At 43.3% G+C, this 19,358-nt stretch overlaps 1 protein-coding gene across 10 annotated transcripts in view; it reads right to left on the reverse strand.

The window, feature by feature from the left end:
* Window positions 1-19,358, reverse strand: part of PCBP3 (poly(rC) binding protein 3) — a 187,619-nt gene that overhangs the window by 79,163 nt on the left and 89,098 nt on the right. For all 10 annotated transcript variants that reach the window (XM_078681452.1, XM_078681453.1, XM_078681451.1 and 7 more), the window contains exons 3-5: window positions 7,641-7,664; window positions 6,649-6,681; window positions 5,935-6,051 (exon numbers count right to left, since the gene is read on the reverse strand). In XM_078681452.1, the coding sequence (XP_078537578.1) occupies window positions 5,935-6,051; window positions 6,649-6,681; window positions 7,641-7,664 (174 nt within the window). The remainder of the gene's footprint in view (window positions 1-5,934; window positions 6,052-6,648; window positions 6,682-7,640; window positions 7,665-19,358) is intronic.

Genomic DNA, 19,358 nt, shown 5'->3' on the forward strand with positions numbered 1-19,358 from the left:
TGCTTTTCATGAGCACCAGTTCAGGACACATTCATTTTTGGTAAGCACATGGAGATTAAGTGATTTGCCCAGAATCACAGGATGTTTAGGCAATGCCAAGACTCAAACCTGGTTCCCCAGCTCCAAAGTCGGCAGCTCTCGCCACATTGGGTCCCCCCTTTGCTGTGTTTTATGGTTAGTACTTGGTTCAGCTATAGGCGGTGCTAATAGGAGCAATGGGCTGGTGCAAGCTGCCTCCTGACGAGAGCAACGGCACTTATTTTTTCACAAATGACCCACTGCTTATAACTCTCATCCTTCAGCAACATTGATTCATTTGGACGCATCAAGGGGCCCCTGAAGTAATTCACAATGCATTGTAAAAACACAGCCACAATGAGCAAATATTTATATAAAAAAACATTATTGTACAAATATTTGTTTAGGAAAAAAGTAAGAAATACAGTAATGAATATAACTGAAAACTCACAAGGGCTTACAGAACAGAAGATAATCCTCTGGTCTGCAGGTCCTCCACTCCCTAGCCGAAGACCGTCATACTTAGAAATAGCCACCAGGAAGGCATGGATTTCAATGGCACATCAATTCAATAGTGAGTCATACATACCTTAATATATGCACATAAATATTCGGTCTTTGTAAGTACTTTCCCACAGAATCCAGAGAGCCAGAAGAGATTGACCGAATTATATAAAGATTAATATATATAATTAGGTATGTTCTTTGTTTCCCCTTTTTTTTAACTTAGGGATATTGGGTAACACATGGGAAGTAGAGTTATTAAAGTGACTCTTTTTTGTATAATATATTCTTTTAGAATTGTTCATCATTTAGACTTAATTGAATGGAGTACAAGAAGAAACTAACTGAATGATTATTAAGACTGAAATCTATCAATACTGTTTGTAATATTTGAATAAAGAGGTATGTGTCAGATGATTCAATTGGATATTAAGCCATGTTATAAATTACTGGTCACTAGGGGGTGGATTGGTTTGTGTAGGATGGACAATACAGGGTCAACAAACGAATTTAGTTGTTGTGATGGGTCTCGGGTGTTTTAAGAGTGATATAATGAACTATGTCTTGTAAGATAATTAGTAATTATTGTATAGAATATTAAATCTTGGTGTTCATCCTGGGTTGTGGCAGGCATTTATAAGGTTGGAGATAGCGCAGGTTCAGAAGATACCTTGAATTATCATGTACAGGTTACATGGTGAATGTTTTTGTCAAATTTGTTTTCAATTTATTGATTGGTGTATATATATTTTCTTTCAGCCCTGATGACGTCCGGTATAGGAAGAAATGCGTAGGATGAAAATACTTCATAAATATGTAACATATTGATTCATCTGCAACAATTTTGGAATGAAAATTAGAATATTTTATTGGAACTTGACCTGCTGACTGTTTGCTGAAGAAATACAATAATAAATTGTTGATATGGACATTACTATAAGACGTTCCTTTTCCATTTTTGTGATATCAGAAAAAATATTACCTCAATCCAACACAGACCATGAGAAGGAGTCAAAACACCAGTGTCAGTTATTCCAGAAACCCACATTAATCCTGCAGTGGGACACAAATGAAGCAAAGCTGCCTAATTAACAGCCAAACACTAGCCACTGAGGGACCCTCACTGAGACCTCTGACGATGAAGCCACCATGCCTCTAGTAGAACGTTGCTCAACCAAACCAGTATGACCCCTGCCAAAAACATCATAGGCCAAGGTGCTGGGGAATTTCATCCAGCAATTTAAGGTGCACCTGCAGAAAGGCCACAGCCCCAACCATGCTGTGCCAAAGGCTACACAAAATTGTCAGAGAAGAAAAAAGGAATCTATCCACCAAGCATAAATAGGGATTTCCCTGCACATCGAGTGAATGGAAGTCCCTTTCCTCGGGGGACATAAGATCAGGGTGAAAAACAGGGAACACCACCTCAGATTCCGTTTGAAACCTCATGGCTAATTTAAGGACAAATGCAGGATCTGTCCTAAGAATCAAGTTTTCAGGAATGATACATAAACAAGAAACCCAATTTAAGAAATAAAACATCTTTAAAGATGTGTGGCACCAGAACATTGAAACCAAAATATAGTCTGACAAAAAAATTGGGTCTAACATATCCCACTGGAGTTTATAATAGAAAATCTACACTCAATGGGATTATATTTTTGTAATTTATATTTTGGAAACTATGTTTACATCAGATGGTAGATTTGCTAACGATATTCTAACAAAGAACATTTGGGGATAACAATTTTAAAGAGTCCCTCATGAACACCCAATAGGTGTAGACTGTAGAACACAGGGCATTAAAGGTAAATTGCAAAGAGGAGATCCTCCCAGACAACTGTTTGAGAAGCTGAGATGCAAAGCAATCAATAGGCTATAACTGTCCCCGAGGTTCCCCATATGGCCTGATAGCAGCCCACTGAACCCCCAGCAAGGCAGGAGACAACCTCTAGGAAACACCATCCTCAAAAATTTCAATAGCACACCAAGTTGAAGTCCTATCTTACAACACTCCTCTCCGCACACCATTTCTAAAAGCATGGCCAGTGATGGTCACATGTATTTCTAGTCAGTGGATGCCCTGAAAGCCTGTACAGTACAGGCAATATCCTCTGAAATCCCCAGCATTTTAAGACTCATGTATTCAACTGCAATACAGAGAGACGCATCCTCCAAAGATAAAACAGTGACAGAAGATGAGACCGAAAAGGGAGGTGGAGATACAGGTAGAATCAACCTCGGAGCTAATGCCATCTGGCAGTGAGCAGCAAACCAGGCTCTCCGAAGTCAACAAAACCACCAGAATCATCCCTTGTATTACTTATGAAAACACTAGCCAAAGGCTTGGAAAACACTAGAAAAAGGAGGAAAGGGGGAAAGGCAAACAGAAAGCCCTCCGACCAGGGTCAAGTTAACATATCAAGCAATCAGGTCCAGTTAACAATAACTTGGGGCTGAAAAATGGTGTAAAGATATTGTCTGGCTTTGCAAACATGCTCACCGCTGGTACGCCAAGCTTGGCGCACACCTATAGGAACCCCTATTGTAAGAGACAGACATCCTGGGGCTTAGGTAACACTCAGCTCAATTGGTGTCACAAAGCGCTGTCCAATGTCAAGGATAGCGGGTGTTCGTCTGTTAAGAGTCACATCCGAAAGACCACCTTTCCTGACTTCTTGCACCTAGTGCCCCCCTGCCTAGTCACTTAGCCTTGGTGGTGGTGTTATCTGTCCTCAGAAGCACAGCCCTGTCATGAGCAAATTCTAGAAAAGCCTGCAGCCTATTCGTACAAGTGACAGAGCTTTCCAGTTGGAGGAGTGGCCCAGGATCCCCATCCCCAAAAGCCTTGCGTTCAGAGAGATATTAAGGTTGCACCACAGCCTCTCTATAAAGCCAGAACCCTGGTCTAGAAAACAGAGTGAGGGGCAAAAAAAGAAAACCCTTTTTGCAGGTGAATGGATATCAACCACAGTGCAGCTCCATCACTACCTGAATCCTGCTGTATTTTTGGCAGTTATGCTGATCCCATCAGAGAAAGATGTGCCAAGTCAGAGGATCCAAATGTAGTTGACTCATCGCACAACACACAATGTGGAAGTCTGCAAAGTGCAAAGGACACACATACAGCATGACACAGATCCCTTCTATAAGAGGCCAGAACCCTCGCTCACCAACTCTCCTTGCAATATGCCTGCATCTCCTGAATGATGATAATTGCAAGGCCGGGAGAGATCTCACGTGCACCTGAATGTGGTTGGCATGTGGTGGTTAGGACATCATCCCTACATCCATCTGGTACTGAACCCTTCTGAACTGCAGATCCTGGATTCATTCGAACGTGGCCTTGGCTGAGCTGATAATGAACTCTCAGCAACCCAACAACGGACACACTACTTCCTCATCCCCCACAATCTTCACCCTCGATAGAGAATGGGTTAACCAGTGTTCGAAGTACCAGTGAAGGTCAATCCTTTTGCTATGACGAAGACCCACGACTAGTGCAATTACTCTGGAAAATACTCATGGGTCAGAGCTTAGCACAAAGGAAGATCCTTGAGCTGGAAATTGAAGGACATAGCCGCAAGCAACCGGAATTGCCCTCCCCGCCTTCAGATAGATGATGAACCAAAATCAGCCTCAAATCTTAAGCCCCAGGCATATGTGTGAATAAACCCCTCCGCCCCATCTTTCAGGGGAACAACGGAGCTCACATTTGCCCAATGACTGTAATCACATTTGGAGAGCCCTTGTGTGTCTTGGACTGGATCAATGGACTGGTCAGTGGTCCAGAATCTGGAACCCTGGATCATGGAACACAAATCAATCTGAGGACACTTACTTCATTTTTAGCATTCAGTTATACATATTGCTCCTCTATTTATATGCACTTTAAATATATTTCAACCTTATTTAATTTTTTAAGCAGTCAAGGACCCCCCAGTGTAGGCTTTGTGGACCGCCAGGGGACCCCGGAACACAGGTTAAGAACTACTGTCTTAAAGGATCTATAGGCCTCCGAGCCCTTTGATCCTGCTGAAAAGCGCAGAGCATGATTCCGGTTCTCAAGGGATATGTGAGGGAGACCATCCAACTGGGGCCCGAACTAGTTGCGGTCCAGGAAAGGAAGATGAAGAAACACTGATTTTTGAAGACCCTCTACTTTCCAATCATGGGTTAAAATCTGGTGTCGACCTTCAATGTAAGTGCACACAAAGTATCAAAAGACACAACAGCAAAAAACTGCGATTGTAACACAGTCCTGACAAGATGTTCAGGGCAAATCTCACGTGTTGGCAAGGCGAGGGGGAGAGATAGCCCAGAATCAGAGTCGGGCCCTCCTTGTCCACTAAAAGTCTCCAAGGATCAGGAAGCACTGAGGCATCTGAGTCCTGCTCATAGTCTAGGAATGTCTAGGATTAGGAAGAGACAGAAGAGCCCAAGAAGGCTTGTCTCTTTGTCATCTGCTTTGCCAATTGCTCAGCACAGCGATTCCCCTCCCAAAAAGTATCAAAGTAAGGCCACAAGAGTAGGAATTCCAAGCAGAATCAAACAACACAGCAAATCAACTCACCTGCTCTGCAATATACAGGAGGTCAGCTTCTTCTCACACACCGCGTCCATGTCTTACAGTGCCAAAACCACAGACCTGCACTATAAATCCCCAGCTTGAAAGCACCAAACCAAAACTTCACAGATGAAATAGAGGAGGAATCATATTGTTCTAGTAGTTCATCATTTGAAGTTGTCCCTCAAGTCAGCAATATCCCCTAGAAAAACGTGAATCATCCAGCTGCAGCCTCAAGCAAGCGGTCTAACTAGGAACTGGAGGCAGCTCTGGAGTGGCACAAATACATCCTGTACGAACTAGCTATGTTGCCAAGAGCGACATAGAAGAAGAAGCGCGAGAGACAGAAATATCCACTCCGCTCAACGACATGCATGGAGTATCTCTACCCATAAGCAACTGCATAAGTCTGCAAAAGGAGACAGAATAAAAAACAGGAAACATTTTGGGTAAAGACGTCCTTTAAGGGGCTTTCTTTTAGACTAGATAAAAAAGGCTATAGAAAGAGGAGGAATTTGTTGCAAGGGAACAAATGTCCGCCAAGTGTACATGATTGATTCGTACACTGCCCCTGGCTCTGTGCTGGTTGGAGCTCACAAAGAAACCATGGACATGATGAGGAGGTGTAATCTTATGTTACTGTTGCATGGCAGCCTTAAGAGAGTACCTCCTTAATTAAGCCCAGAATGTTCATTGGGCGACTCACAAAAGTGGGTCCTATGGCTCGTGCAAACACAGCCATTGCCTCTTGAATCCCAACCCCCCCTTTCAGTGACTCCCTCAGCATCCCCAAGACATCTAAAACAAAAACCGATAGATTGCTCTATAGTCTGTGTTCACCTTACCTCTTCAAATCTATATGCAATCATAGCAAATGCCTTAAAGATGGCATCAGTGGGGCCTGTGATGGTCACGATGCGCTCAGGGCAGTTCCCCTCGGAGATATTGATGCGTGCTCCGCTCTGTAAGGGATTGAACAAGCATTAGCACCTATTTAAAGTAAATTCACACACAGTGCGGATCTTTCTCCAACAAGACCAGAATTCTGGATTTGCCCTCTTTAGTGCATGTCACTCCAACCTTTCTTTGGAACTGAAAACCTTCCCCTTCACCCTTTGTAATCATTATGCCTGATTTTTTTCTTTTAGCGCCACCTTCGATCTTCTGCGTAAACTAGTTGGAAAGGGTAAAGTTTCGAATTCTACAGCTAAACAAACCCTTACTACAAATGTTTCCATTTTCAAGTTTAAGTCGCTATTACCTTTAACTCCCCTCAAGCCCCATGGAACTAGGTGATGACAAGGATGAAGGGAACGTGCAAAATTGGTACTTCTTACAAAGAGGCTGACATCAGCAGAAAGGGCCTCAGTGCTATTTTAAGTTATTTTCATGACCGCAAGCCTGAGTTTTTCCTCTACAAAAATATCATTGATGGCCCTGGTGGCACAGTACAACCCCCTATATTTTAAAAGGCTGCAGGTTTCATAAAACAATTTCACCACAGTAATGGCCTGCTAGCAAAGACTCGTCAGATGACGCCCCTGCGCAGTAATGCTTACCTCCTCGCGCATCTTTTTCACTGTTTCTCCTTTCTGTAATAGACCAAAGGACCTGGGGTTAGAAAATGTTCTCTTTCTATTACACATTTTTTAAATTATACATTTGAATGTCCACTTCTACAGAGCAGTGCCCATAAACCCAAGAACCACTGGCAAATCCGAATGTTTAGTTTTAATTTGCTAGCACAGTTAATATGGGAATTTTGAAGCTAGATAAATTTAATAAGCTTAAGAAATTAAAGTTGCTCTATATTGAAAGAACTCTTGCCGTCAATACAGTCATGTGTTTTTTTTCCGTCTTGTCTTCAAAAAGTTGGGGAGTTTTTCCTATGACTTTAGTTTCCAGGACATAAAAATAGGGCCTACAAAGATGGCTTCCTTGCCACGTGACCTTTACTTGACTTAGAGACAAAGGGAGGACAGCTGTAAAGGCAGTTGTGCCTTCAAGTTTGACTACGGAATTCCCGTTGCTCATACACATGGTAAACATGTCTGCGACATTCATGTCCCAGCTCTGGTTCCGCCTTCTGTAACACGGTGGGCTTTCAGCGCACATGCAATGTTGCCATGAGTGCTAAGGTCACAAAAAAATGTAAACGTCAAAAACTTGCTGTGAAAAATGCAGGGCAATGGAGCTTTTCCATCTCAACAGTTTAGTCAATATATTAAAGTCCAGGTGGCCTGCAAAGGACCGCTCAAAGAAGCCCAGAAAAAGAGACAGATCTTTTTTGCAGCCTTCTTCACAATACTGAATATGACCATGTGGTCTGGCCCAGCTTGGTCTTTGGGAAGAAATGGACCCTCATCCCCTCAAATCCTGCCTTGATCAAGAATAACATTATCTGACCGCCTTAAAATCAACTTTTAGCATCAATTTCCGTTCTGGGACACATTGCAGGGTTGCTTTGTTGAAATGGGTGAGGTTGCAGAATGTACAGTGTCCCTGCCCATGCAGTCAACCCTCACTGCCCTGTCCTCAATGGTTCACTCACCTTTCCAATGATGCTTCCAACTTCCTGTTGAGAAAAAAAGAAAAACAAACAAGAGAGACTGAATAATGTACAAAGATCACATATACTGTGAGACTGAAGATCTCCTGTCTTGTCACACTTTCAAATCAACACGCTAGAGTCCAGGAATTGTTAGGATGAGTATCCAATATGGAAGTGGATTCCAGGGGACATGGCACTCGAGGATTTAGAGAAGACAGATGCATGGACACGACTTCCTCTGCCTCTTGGAACACTCTTTCTACGTGAGTTGCTTGCCCAAATTAAAGATGCGCTAAATTTGAGACATTGTAAACATTATGAATGTCATTGTTTATTTTGCCAGGTTCATTGTTTACCAATATCACTCATTTAATTAATTTGTTTTAAATGGTGAAGATTCTGTAAAAACTGCAAAACCTACGTTTTTACAGGTGAATTGTTGTGGGGATAATCTCTCACCAATTTTCTCTTAACCAGAAATGACACTCACAGGAAATGTTTTTCAAATGCAAAGTTGAGAAATTTGCAAATTTGTGAAGTGGCAAATTTTGTCACCTTGGCCAAAATTGTCAGAAGAATAATAATTTTGCACACCTTTTCCAAAATGCCCAAGATGTCAACCAATTAAAGAAACAGTTTCTTCGCTGCAAGAAGCACATACACATTTATCCATCAAAACACCTCAAAATGCATCGTCGCATCTACTCATCCATTCAATGTGTTCAAAGGAAAGGCTTTTTAACATTCCACCCTAGATGAAGCAGGCGTACACTTTATTAATCTTTAGCTATTATATTCGAAACTCGGTAAAACCATTCATTTCCCCTGGGAACATGCAGGTACGCCCTGGGGCCAACCAAGGGTTTGTGGGGTGGATAAATATTGCCGCTGTGCTTCGTCTGCAAAATATATTTTATAGATTTATAAAGGAAGGTTGCCATTTTTATTATTAATGAGGCGCTAGGTAGCACCCACTTGCTACTAGATGAGGGCAGATAATGTGTATTCTCTTTCAGTGAAGAGCATTTCACAGAGATTATGTCCTGGACCGAGAAAGAGGGATGAAGGGGGTAATGAATCTCGATAGACTAAAGCATTTTTAGGGTCCAGCCTGTGAGTGCATGCGCTAGTGCTTGTGTTTCGTTTGTGAGACACTATTATTTAGACAAAGGGCTTGGAGCCCTCCCTTTGCTTATCATTTGTTGGCTGCAGCGTCCCTCTTCTTTCAGCCTACTTAATGGGCCAGTGCTGGCCAAACGTCACTTCCGATCTTTTCAGTGGAGCAGGGACCAAGCACAGATTGATTCAACTAACTCGGCGATGCAGCGCGCGCAAGGTAAATTGTTTTATTTATTTACCTTACTCCTGTCCGTCGTGTGACAGACTCCACTACCCCCCACCCTCCTCCGCCCCGCCCCGCCCCACCGCCCCACAGCACTCCCTCAGTGAGCCGCCACTGGTCATTTGTGCCTTTCCGAACTAGCCGTTTTCTGAATTAGGCACTAACATACCAACTGTAAGTGCACTCCAGGTACAGGAAAGGCCTGTGAAACCATTTTTTTGTGAATTGTTCTTCTAAAATCATTTTCCAATTTTGACTTTTGCCTTCTTTGTAACCAGAGAAAAACAACCTTGTAGCTCACTTAGGGCTTTTACAAAACCAGTGCCAGATATCGACAGACTGAGGTGGCCTGTGTGCACATTTCATCAGCAATCTCGCTACCCCATTGGCATGACTCACCTCTGGAGTGCTTTCAGAGCTATCTCACATGCATAGTTGCCAACATTTGAAAAAAATGTCCCAAGACACTTTGCAACAAAAGAACAACAATGGGTAAGGCTCTAATCAGTAAGGCTGAGCCACTTACCAAAGAGAACAACACAACTGCCAGTACTGATAATCCTTTCAAAGTTAATGCAAAGCTGTGCAAGACAATACATCAATACGATCCGCCACTAGTTTATAGTTTTTATTTTCAGAACATGATTTTGTTCATTTTTCTTTCTTTTTACATCAAGTAGCTTTATTTCCAAAAACTCACAATACACCACGGAGATATTTACAAGAAGAAGTTATGAACAAATACCACAATGACTAGCCAGCAATTTGACTTATCTCACCACTCACATGCATACCTATTCAATCATACACCACTCCACAATCAGAACCAAGTCACATCCTACAAACATTCACATACCCACTCCTTGGTTACCTAAATCTCTATTTTTCTTGAATTAGCGAACCAAGGGACATACACCAAACAAAGAAAAATATTAGGTCAAAGATTGGTTGTGCACGACATACAATCTAAACGGGGACGGTGTTGGATTGGTTTCAATCCTTTCTATCGGGCTGCCGACAGGTGATCTGGGCTCCTCCGTTCTCCACGGAAATGCCATCGCTAGAGGTTGGGGTTCCTCAAGGGTCCATCCTGAGCCCCACCATTTTTAACATCTATATGGCCCCTCTGGCGATGGTAGCGGAGGCTTATGGGGCCCTGGTATCTCATACGCTGATGACACCCAGCTCTTGTTCACGTGCAGCAAAGGTGAGGTCTTTGACGGCGGCAGGATCAAAGACTGTCTGAGCGCAGTCTTTGCGTGGTTTCAGCAGCACAGCCTGAAATGCAACTCGGATAAGTCTGAGTTGCTTTTCTTTGGCTGTGCTCCCGATCCGAGCTGGAAGTCGTGGTGGCCCCAGGACATGTTCCCTCCTGAAAGGTCATCCTCCCAAGTGAAAAATCTGGGAGTGGTATTTGATGAAGACCTATCTTTCCGACCCCATATTGCAGGACTAGCAGGGAAATGCTTCGGCATTCTTAAAATGCTGAGGAAATTCCTCCCACTGCTTTCCCTGCAATATCGTAAGACTGTAGTCCAGGCGCTAGTTGGGTCACGGCTAGATTACGCAAACGCGCTTTTTGCAGGTTTGCCCAAGTTCCTCCTGGCTAGACTGCAGATTGTCCAAAATTCGGCGGCTAGAGCCATATTTGGCCTGCCAAGGAGAGCCAGTGCTTCTCTGCTTTTAAACAGGTTGCACTGGCTACCTATTTCTAAAAGAATTAGGTTTAAAATTCTCACGCTGGCGTTCAAAGCTCTTCACTCTGTTGGTCCTAATTACATCAGAAAGCGTACTGCTTTCTATGCGCCGCGGAGGATGCTGTGGTCAGCCGATTTGGCTAAAGTGGAGATGCCCACTGTCAAACGAGTTCGGATGGGAGGACGGTCCTTCCAATATATGGCAGCGTGCCTTTGGAATGAACTCCCTCTCTCCCTCCGCAAAGCTAATAGCCTCCTAGCTTTTAGGAAAGAGCTGAAGACCATGCTCTTTTCCGTGTAACCACCGTGACGGTAGCGTCTCTGCCTTTGTATTTTTTTGGACTTCAGGCCCCTTTGCCAAAGCGCCGGGACACCCCCTGGGGTAGCCGTGCGCTCTAAAAGTACGGCTTTAACATAACATAACATTATGTTTGCACCCAATGATTTTTAGAAATGCACAACACAGACAAAACTTTTGAAAGGTACAATTGCTTAGTACATAACATAAGGTCTACGCGTTTCGAACCCTCTTCTTTCAGGGGTTGTCTTCAGTACCAAAACAACGATTCCTTCAACAACCAATGAATGGAGTTCCAAAAGTTATCTAGAACGGAAACATGCACATATGACGTGGGGGCTCAGGATGTTGTTTGTCAGAACGCTTGAAATGCGAGACTAATGGATTGGAAGTGCCGGAGGTAGAGCTACTGCTTCCTTTCAATGTAAAATAAATCACTTCACGGAATGTAATGGGAGCTTAAAGTGGCTTCAAGTAATTTCCAGCTTTGAAAATGCTGTCTTAGCTTCTACTGTGAACTGGGTCTTTTTCTTTTCTATTTTCCTTCCATCATTCCCAACACAATGTTGTTTCCAAGGAGTCTTCCATATTCGTTATTTGGGCAAATTATTTGAGCTTAGTTTTTTCATGAACAATTGTTACGAAAATTCCGGCTTGATATGCTCAGGTATTGATTGATTTGTTCTTCTAGAAGTTCATGGGATATGGAAAAGCCTTCAGCAGCACCATAGTTCGAAGGAGTCAACTCTTCGATGATCATTAGATCTCGCGTGGCATTGCAGCGCAAAGCGCCACTCGCCTAGGTGAGATTTATTGTGAATGAGGAGTTTCAGAAAAGGGCTTTAAGCCCACCCCTCATTTCCATTGGCTGGCTTCACCGTTTATGCTAAACGGTGGCCTGCCATTGGAAATTAGGATTTTTGGGTGATGCCTTTTTACCTCCCATCGGACTGGATCGCCTGCTTTGCTGCTGTCGCAAAGCACTTTCTTATCTTTATGAGGCCATGTATTTCGAAACACAAGGCCCCATAAAGACAAGAGAACCCCGTGCTCCAGCTGTAGCGCGGTCCTCTTTCACTTTCGGACCGCGCTTGTTACTTGTTGTTTACAGTCTAGAAGTGAAAATACTGTGTCTGATGGTGCACGTGCTCTCAAGCAAAGCCTCTCGCGCTCCTGGAATGCTGGAGCAGCACAGGAGCTGTTTTTTTTCCCTGACCAGGTGTCCTTGGAGCACACATCCGGTCCCAGCATAGGACGAGGAGTGGGCAGACCTCATTCTCCAGGTGAAGCACTTGCAGTTGCAGCCCTCTAGGATGCGCCCGGAAGGATCAGGAACTGCAGACCACTGAGGTGTACCCTTGTGCCCCGAGGACCCACCACCCAACGGCCCCTTCTTATCGCTGGGCTTGAAGATACCCATGGCTACTTGAGGGTAGCGCAAAAACACGCAAGCTATAGTTTACTTTTAATTACCTTGTGGTAACTGAGGAGGGAAGGTGCACTCTGTTTACGCACGAGAGGCACCGAGGATTGGCAAAGAAACCCATACCGTGCAAGAAGCTATGGATGTTTTCATGAGTGTTTTCTTCTTATCTAGTGCAAAGTGCAAGCTGTGTCTGGGCACTGCGTTATAATGAAAGTGTTGTACCGCGGTTTGATCCTTTGACAATGCGCATGTGCAGAGCACATAGCATGTACCCAGTGGGGAGGGCTGAGCACACTGTACTGTACCCCGTGACACCTGGGCCCAACATTACACAAGTTATCAGACACTTCAGTGGTTATCAGGTGGTGTAAAGAAGTCCTTTGCTTTCCCACAAGGACGCAGATGGCGCGATAATCCCAACCAATGAGAAGGTTTGGAATCTGCGTGCATGGCGAAGGAACATTGTGGCCTCCTTTCGTTCTTTACTCTTCCTGCAGGAAGCAAGGCCTCTACTCAAACCCAAGCCGCGTTATGTATCATGCTTTGAGTTACAAACTTTGTCATGTAATCCACTTGGTACTTCTTATCAACTTCGTAAGGAAGAAAAATCTGCAGATGTCCAGGCTTCCTGTTACATAGGGTTGCCTTATGCCTTCATTTCATTAGTAGACTATGTATTGGAGTCCTGGGATTTAATTTGGTAACAAAGTGTATTCTGGGAGTTGTAGTCAAGAGTTGCTTTCGTTAAATCTAAGGAATGACACACTTGAAATCAATTATTTGAAAAAGAAAAGGTTGGGACTTGAAATATAAGTGAGGCTGGATTGGCACAGCTTGGGGTAGTTGTGCCAGCTTCCGATATAATGACTGAGGAGTAAATTACACATGACTATTTAAAGGTGGGTGGATCTCACATACTTGGCTCGGGTCCGCTCGAGGTCCTCTTGGACTACTGAGCCAAGAACGAGCCGGTCCTTCATGTGACCTCTGCTGTTACGGCTCCCAACTCAGTCTCGCGCCCCCTCGCCTCGACCCAGCGGATGGGCTGGCAGAGTGCTGCGAAAGTGCTCGGGGAAGGATGTTATGCTAGTGTTTTTCGGTCCATTGTGAAAGTATACACTTGGGACATGATTAACATTATAGCGCTTTCTGAGCGCTTCACAGCACTCTACACACCCTTGAAGATCAGCTCACCGGACCTGCAGCCCCTGCCCCCTCGGGGTTAATTACAAATGCATAAAGCCTGCGCACTGTGGGCACAGAGTCAAAGTCTGCAGCTGACCTCCAGATCCCCCTCAGACTTTCCTTTCGGTACTGGCATGTATTCAGTTAACTCAATACCCTCGCGCATCTCCTCAAATCATTCAACACAAATGGGAGAGAGAAAGACAGACTCATCTAGTGGCTGGATTGCAGAAGATGAAACCAGGAAGCTTAGATCAATCTGAGCTTCTCCACTTGATCAAATTGTGTAATCCTAAGCAATTACTTTATTAGGCCTGGGCCCACTTTAAACTTCGTTGGCATAGGTGATGTAATTTTGGGACTTTTAGAATAGTTTGTTATGGTAAAATACAACATTACTCCTTTTAGCATAATAATTGTACAATTTTTAAGTAGAAATGTACCTCAAACATGCCATTCACAATAAAACATACCTCTAACTCTTGGGACCCACAGACCGCAAGCAGCTGTTGTTCATATTGCTTTCTTTTTTGCATTTTTTTGGAGCATATAATGTGCCCTTGCACATTTTGCGCCCAAATATAGCGTTAAATAACAGATTTGTATTTCACATACTTTTGCTATTTTTTCGGCGTAATTACACAAATCGTGCACATTTCGTGCACCCCTATTTATTTCACTGTGCCTCCTTTTCCGCTTCCTAAATTCCACAGTCAGCTGCTCAGGTAGTTAGACTACATCTCCCCCTGTTTACTGCTCTAAATGTGCCCCTTCACAGATCTCTGCAGCATTTGCATAAACCCTCTAAGCCATTTCCTGCACTGCAAGAGGCATCACTTTGCTCCCTACCCTCGTTCTTAGAAAATATGCTGAACTGATTAAGCGATCCAACATTTGCACAGAGGTACTAACAAGGCACAGTATGTGCTGACATTTTGAATTGACAGCGTATTTGTAGAAGCTAATTGGGCACATTCGGCAAGCTTCCGGCCGAGCAGGGCACGTGCTGGGAACGTTAACTCTAACAGTTTATAAACTTGTTTGGCAAAATGTAATTGTGTCACGTGAGCACTCCATGGCCAACATCTACACCGAAGGGAATGTACAGAGATGATAACTCGCCAAGCTCTAGCGTCTGAAACTCGAAAGAGGGCACTCGGTAAAGCACACCAGGGTGTTGATTTGGTGAGTCGAGGAACAGTTATGCTCTCTGTTCTCTCTTACAGGCAGGCCTACTTCCCGCCACAACCATGCAGCGTTTTCTCAACCGTTCACGCTTTGAAATGCTCCTGGGTGCCGGTTACACCTATAAGGAGCATCCCTGGGTCACTGTGACAGGTTCTGTGCTAGTTCCAAACTGTTTTGAAGATGGCGAGTGCTTTCGTTGGGAGCTGGCTGGCCTGGCTGCCACAGGTGGCCGCTAGTTCCAGTCCATGACTAAACTTCATTATATCTTCAATCTGTCCTCGTGCTTCACTACAGACTCTTCATAGGACCCCTTTTACGAGTCAGCTATGGTCTCTGTGACGGGGGATACCGGGCCAGAATAAACAATATCGGACAATATCTCTCTGTGAGTTATGTTGCATGGGATGGGGAATAAAATGTTCAACTTGGAATACTGGATCCAATTTCTCATGTTTAACCCCTTCCAGGGGAAATACCATGGCCAAACCTGTAGACATTTATCATTTGCTTGGAAGAGTTGGTAAATGTTGCAGGGGATTTTCTTTTGCCCTTATAAAGGGAACAAGCATTACAAATGCAATAGGTCTCGCCTTTCATTAAGTTAAAGCCATTTGCTTTGCTATACAATACCATTGGCACAACTGTGAGCACAAAGTGAATTAATACACATAGCTAGTAAATTAATGCACCTAATAAACTGCACCTTTATTCTTTCAAACAAATTGGCGTGGTCTCACTTACTGGGAACTAGGTGGGTGACTGCTTTGGAGTACAACTGCCAAGAAGAAATATGCCGGCCAGGGCCGTAGTTGATTTGTCCACACGGGAGACTACTAACAGCCTCTTAATGAAGATTTTAAAAAGTGGCTTCTACAAGAGTGGGGGGAAATCCATGACCCTATTTCTGGCCTGAACAAGAACAGCCTCCCTCAACCTGGACATAAATAGTCTGCTATTTAAACCTTGATGCTCTCCAGGAACACCTGGTTCCTGTGAAAATGGTATAGGAGTTATTTTTCGTTAATATTATGTATGCATTAGTAATGATTTGCAGAATATAGATCTGTACTCAAATTTACATGTATACACTTGTTCGATGTTAATGACTTTCAAACAATTTTGCTATGCCCTGTTAAAGTCTATTTTTCTGTTTTATGCAAGCTAGGATTTACTTAGGCCTCAACACCATTTTGTTCAAAATGGATGTCTCACCCTGCATGTTCATTGTTAATTATTTCTGCTACAAACAGCCAAGCAAAGCTATGTTTCTCTAATTCCAGATGACGTTGTTCTCGAAAAAGATTTTCTAAGATGTACTCAGTATTGTATTTTCTCAAGGTTTCTTCTGCATGGATGTTGTGTTGTATTGCATTAATTCACAATAGTTGACTGCTGCTTTGTAACTACTTTGTTCTGCCATCTCTGGATGACATTAGCAAAGAATGGGATGATACAATATTCTTTTAGTGGGATAGTACTTAGGTTGTATGCTCTGATTTGATGAAATTGTATTTTTCCTATATAAATCCTCAAATCTTCGAGTGAGCGAGAGACTTTTCCAATGCTACTCAGAGATGAGTTCCCATTTCATACTGATTTTGCTGCTCATTGGGACTGGGAATATTTTTTTATTTAGCTTACTATTCTGTATTGCCCTAATGCTGAGTGCCTTCATGGCAATGACTTTACGCAGATGCACTTTAAAATTTCTGTATTGCACCTTTTGACTTTTGTAAAAAAATCTTTCTAAAATGTATAATTCCGCCACACAGTTCTCTTATTAAGTCTTTTCTTACTTATTTAGTCATAGTTTTAATCAAAAAAGGTTACTCCAGTTTGGAGGAAACGCCCTTGGATAGAGTTAATAGGAAGAAATATGCGGATCTGGCCCATAGTGGGCTGTTTCCAAGGTCTACCTTCAGTCTCTTAAGTGAGGTAAAGAAGGTGGCCTTCTGAGAGGGTAGAGTGGAACCCATAAACCAATTTCCGGTCTGAACAAGGACAGCCTGCCTTAACCCTTGAAATAATTGGCCTGCTAGTTATACATTGATGCTCTACAGGAACTCGGTGTTCCAGTGACAATGGCGGCATATGTGCCTCCGACCCTGGTAAAAACAAATTAAATTACAATTTCCAAGAATAAAAACAAAGAATATAACAGATTAATAATCAGTTTTAATCATGGCAGTCGCAATTTACAGGGAGTAATTGTGGTAAGATTGTTTGCCCCAAGACCAGCAGGAAGGTGCAGCAGTTAATAACCTCGCCCGTATCACAAGTCACAAAGCTTCGACCGCAGGCAGAATCTAAAAGTACTTGAAAGTCAACAATCTGGTAGAGGATATTGACTTGTTGGAGCAATGCAGCAATTGCAAAAGTGAGCAGCCCTCAGAAGTAAATGTATAGAAGGAGTATATCAGAAGCGGGCACCCACCCGGAAGAAAAAACAAAGCACAGCTACCTTGAAGTGTACAGCCACCTGTGAAGCTTAATTTATTTAGTGTGAAAAAGCATGGGTACCTGAAGTGTACCGACACTGGGGGTGCTAATTGACTAAAGGACGATGGGTAACAACTGAATGTACGAGGAATGGGTGTAGGTAAAGGATACTGGAAGCACTTAATAACAAGCATTAAAAATGCAATAGGTCTCGCCTTTCATTAAGTTAAAGCCATTTGCTTTACCATACAATACCATTAGCAAAGCAAATGACTTTAACTTAATCAAAGGCGAGACCTATCGCATTTTCAATGCTTGTTTTTATTAGTCGTCCAGTCAAGGATTACTAAGAGTAGCACTGGAACTTCTGACGCATCTAAGCCAAAGTTGCAAGGACGTTTAGATGCTGATGTGCCCAAATACGAAATAAACATTCAACGTCCAAAATACATACAATTGGAACATTGAACATCAGAGCAATGAGCCACGGAAAGCTCGACATCATGAAAACAGAAATGTTTTGCATCAAGATCAACAGAGAGCTGAAGTGGACAGGAAAGGGTCACTTTTCATCAGGGGACCACAGAGCAGTGGTGGTTCCTCATAAAGGGCGGAGGAGCATCACCCAGCAGGTAAACGTATATTGATAAAATTGTCGCTACCATTTTATTACATCTGTGTCGCTGGCCCATGCTGTTCTAGTGTGAGTGTGGGAGTGGGGGTGGGGCTGATTCCCGCTGATTGCAGGATGACAGTGTGCCACTGCCAGTGGGGAGTGTGCATGTCGGATTGGACGGCCAATCTGACTTCAGATCGCAGCAATCCCAGTGATGCGAAACAGTTGAGGGATTACACGCATAGGTCCCTATCCTCAAAATGAGTGCTGGGTTAGCCTGCTCCAACCAATCCTGATCTTTTTTTCATGATGAAAACAGCAAGAGAGCAGCTCCATGATTGGTTAGGATCGCGTTCGCAGGAAGTCAATCACCTTCCTTCCCTTTCCTGCTCCCTCTCGGAACACAGTACACACAGTCACCCTCATGATCTCAAGAGATACCATACGGAGGGCCAGCATCTGTAAGTCAAGTTTTTTGGCATCGCACTGCGCCTCGCCACTTTCAAATGTTGAGCATGATGAATATCCGAAAAATGGAGTGCTGATAATCGTAGAAACTGAAACTGCAAACATGGTCATGGGGTATAATCCGAAGAATGACAGAATTATATCTATTCAAATTCAAGGCCACTCAATAAACATCACCATCTTTCAAGTGTGTGCGCCTACAACTGATGCTGATGAAGATGCTTAAGAAACATTCTACTCTGACCTACAACTAATTAAAGAAGTGCCAAAGAAGGACACTATGCTCATCATTGGAGATTTCGACGCCAAATCTGCAGGCAAAGACGAATCTGGGATAGCTAGAAGAGAAGGATTTGGTGATCGAAATAAAGCAGGAACAGAATTATATATTTCTGCCAAGAAAACTGACTTTGCGTTATGAACATGTGGTTCAAACAACCCAAAAGAAGACTGTACATGTGAACCTCGATAGACAGGCAACACCAAAACTAATACGACTACGTACTCTGCAGCAGAAGGTGGAAAAGCTCAGTACTGTCAGCAAAAACATGTCCTGGAACAGGTTGACACAGAACATGAACAGTTAATATCAAAGCTGAAGTCAAAGCTTAAGAAAACCAAGAAGGCCCCAATGCCACGGAGCTACAACCACATTTATAACAATGCATTAAGGCAGTCTGACATAATGGAAAGATTATTTGCTAATGATTTCTTTCTGTAGTTTCAGGTCATACCTTAGTTCTGTTATTGATAGCTTGGACTATTGTTTAAAAGTCATCTTTGACTTTAGTGCAAGACCCACAACCTATCATTCTTCCACAGGCTCTGTTTCTTCTATCCAACCCAAGGGGTACAATGTTTGTACATGTACATGTATTTATATAGCGCAAATCACCGACCCGGTAACTAAGCGCTTGCTTAGGGAACCCGTCATGGTATTCCCCTGTGAGATATCCCAGCAGGGTATCCACAAGGTGAAAGCCAGGCATCCCGCCACGAGGGGCCGTAGTGGAGATTGAGCAAGCTATTGCCCAGAGTCGCAGAGTGTGACCCCGTGAG

This window comes from Lissotriton helveticus, chromosome 3_1 (assembly GCF_964261635.1).
Source record: "Lissotriton helveticus chromosome 3_1, aLisHel1.1, whole genome shotgun sequence".
NCBI lineage: Eukaryota > Metazoa > Chordata > Amphibia > Caudata > Salamandridae > Lissotriton > Lissotriton helveticus.